The 2624-nt window shown below is 59.6% G+C and overlaps 1 protein-coding gene across 1 annotated transcript; it reads right to left on the reverse strand.

Moving 5' to 3' along the window:
* Positions 1 to 42: 42 nt before the first annotated feature.
* TraAM80_10359 (surface protease GP63) lies at positions 43 to 2220 on the reverse strand (the record flags this gene model as incomplete). The annotated part of the gene is made up of 1 exon (XM_029386986.1): positions 43 to 2220. One exon carries the CDS (start codon positions 2218 to 2220, stop codon positions 43 to 45), a length of 2178 nt encoding a protein of 725 aa, XP_029233158.1.
* Positions 2221 to 2624: the final 404 nt, after the last annotated feature.

A 2624-nucleotide genomic window follows, 5' to 3' on the forward strand; every position in this document is an offset into this window, starting at 1 on the left:
CCCCGTCCGCACGCCGTTGCGTCCAGCCGCTGCGGCTGCAGCTCAAACAGGCTGCACCACCACTGCGGCAACGGCCACGGCGAAAAACACAAAGCGGCTTAAGTCAACAGCAGCAGCAGCCACACTGGCGTCACTTCCGACGCGTTGCACCACCTCCTCCAGTTTCTTCCGGAAATCGCTGCTGTTGGCGGATGCCGTCGGTGTCGAGGTGGGCGACGTCGTGAGCGCTGTAGTTTTGGGCGTCGCAGTAGTGCCCGCCGTCTCCGAGTCGCTCTCTTTTGGAGCAGCGGCCTCGCCCGGTGAGGAAGAGGCACCACCGGACGGGGGCGAGGCAGCAGCGGGGTGAGCGGGAGCAACGGCACCGTCCGGCCCTTTCGCTCCCTCTTCAGGCTCAGCAGCTGCCTCGGTGTCGAGCCCAACCGCCCCCGCCTCAACCTTCGGAGTGGAAGGAACGCCGCCACCACCAGCATCAACCGCAGCCCCAAGAGGCGACTCTGCAGGAGGCGAGACATCAGAAAGTGACTCTGGTGGCTGAACCTCCTCCTCCTGCCTCTTTTGCTCCTCCTCGCCCTTCCCCTCCACATCCTGCAAAACGCTCGGAATGACGAGGCTGCTGCCGTCGGCGGCGATGGTGCACACCTCGGCGTACTTCGGGCACTTGAGTTTCCCACCCTGCAGATAACCATTTGGCACAACTTCAATTGCACTTCCCTCGGGACACAGCACAAACTCATTGGCGCCGAGGTACTTCACCTTCACTGCGCCGCCCTCACAATGCACATCTGCGCACACGCCTTCGATTTTCTTACCGCCGCTGTTTTCCACCTTCAGTGCCTCCGCGTCCAGGCACAACGAGCCACTGCCAGTCAGCGACCCTGGAAACGTCTGCTCACTTGCCCCCCCACACGCATTGGATGGTCCCCCAGACAGTGCGCTGTAAAATCTCGTCGAAATGACGGGGCACACGTCCTTCTCGCTCACACTCCCCTGCGCATCAACGACGTATGCGGTGCACGTTCCGACGTGACGACGATCAGAGGAGCAGCGAAGCGTCGTGTTGTCTTTCTCATCGCAGAACATGTGAGGATACTTCTTGGCGAGTTGCTCAGTTCTGCTGCATTTCGTCGTCAGGAAGTCGCAGTCGGTGTTGTTGCCCCACGCCATCGGCTCCGCCATGCTCCAGTTTACGCGGTAGTAGCCCAGGTCCGCAAACACCGCCAGCGTCAGCGCCGTGTAGTAGCCGGCACCGACTGTGGGAGCCATCAGTTCGTCCCGGGCACTGCGTTCCTCCCAGTGAGGCATCTTCCGTTGCGCGCCGGTATCGTCCTTCTCCAGCTCCATGCCCTCGGCCGAACCGCAGCTGAAGTGCGCTGCCGCCCTCACTTTAACATTATGCCCCGTCACCATCTTGCGCCGCACTCCACGCACGGTCGACTCTGACTTCACCATCCCCTTATGCTCCATATTCTCTTGGTTGAACCCAAGAGCATGCGCCATCTCGTGTGCGGCGACGCGGACGCTCCATGCCGAGGCAGTCAGGTACGCCGGGTTGAAGTCCATGACGCCAACGGAAGGGCGAAAGTCATCCCATTTGACACATGTGCCTGCCCATGCCGGAATATCCTCGCTGAACGGCCCAGCAGCAGCGTAGATGACCATGTCGGCATCAGCCACACCCTTCTGCTTGTGGACAACTGGAATTGTGAAGTGCTCGCACGGTCCTCCAGGATTTCTTCCCACTGAGACTCCCTCAGCCACGGGCTTGACGAGGAGTCGCTCCGCGTGTAGCTTGACGGCCCCGGGAATAATCGTCTCCTTATACCGTTGCTTCTTTTCACCCGACAATACGTCCGTGATGCTGCACGTTATAGTTGCCCCCAGGTAGTTGGTGCACTTATCCCCCGCAGCCTCGCAGTACCTCTTCTTCCTCCCACGACTTTCTTTCTCCAGATCCTCCGTGAACACTTTAATGCGGATGGGCGCCCAGCCATCGTCTTCGTCCCCTGCAGTGGCGACGGTGTACGCCTGCATCGCGCCCTGTCCCCTGCGCGGCACCTCACGCAGCACCGCAGTCGACGGCCGGACGCTCCTCCGAAGCACCTCGTCGAACGCACGGCGATCTGCAGCGGCGAGGCACCCAGCAGCGCAGCACATTGCCAGCAACAGCAGCGCTAGCGCCAGTGGGAGAAACGGCGTGGGCTGAAGCAACCGGCAAGTCATTTTGTTTTTTTTCCTTTTCCCTCCTTCTTGCCCTTGCGGTGTTGGGACCGTCAAACCGCCCCGAGAAGCCTGTTGCGGGGCAGAGAAGATGTCAAGGCTTAGCACGAAGGAGGGACGCAGTTCATGTGCACAACTGTGGGTCTCTGTGTGCTGTCACTGATGCAGCGGAATTCTCTTCAAAGCGCGTGGGCTCCCCTTCCATGATAATCGAGCAAACACACAAAGCGTGTGTGGGTGTGTTTATGTATTATCTGCAAAAGGAAAATAATCGCCTGTCGCATGGGCCCACACGCACCCAGCAAATTTCATGCATAATTTGGTCTGCGCTTCAACGCCTCAGTTGCAGCAAATCCGTAGGACTCAGGGCAACAAAAGCAAAGAAGAACAAAAAATTGTCACGCATG

The sequence above is a fragment of the Trypanosoma rangeli genome (assembly GCF_003719475.1).
Source record: "Trypanosoma rangeli strain AM80 chromosome Unknown Tra_15.4_contig_00918, whole genome shotgun sequence".
Taxonomy (NCBI): Eukaryota; Euglenozoa; class Kinetoplastea; order Trypanosomatida; family Trypanosomatidae; genus Trypanosoma; species Trypanosoma rangeli.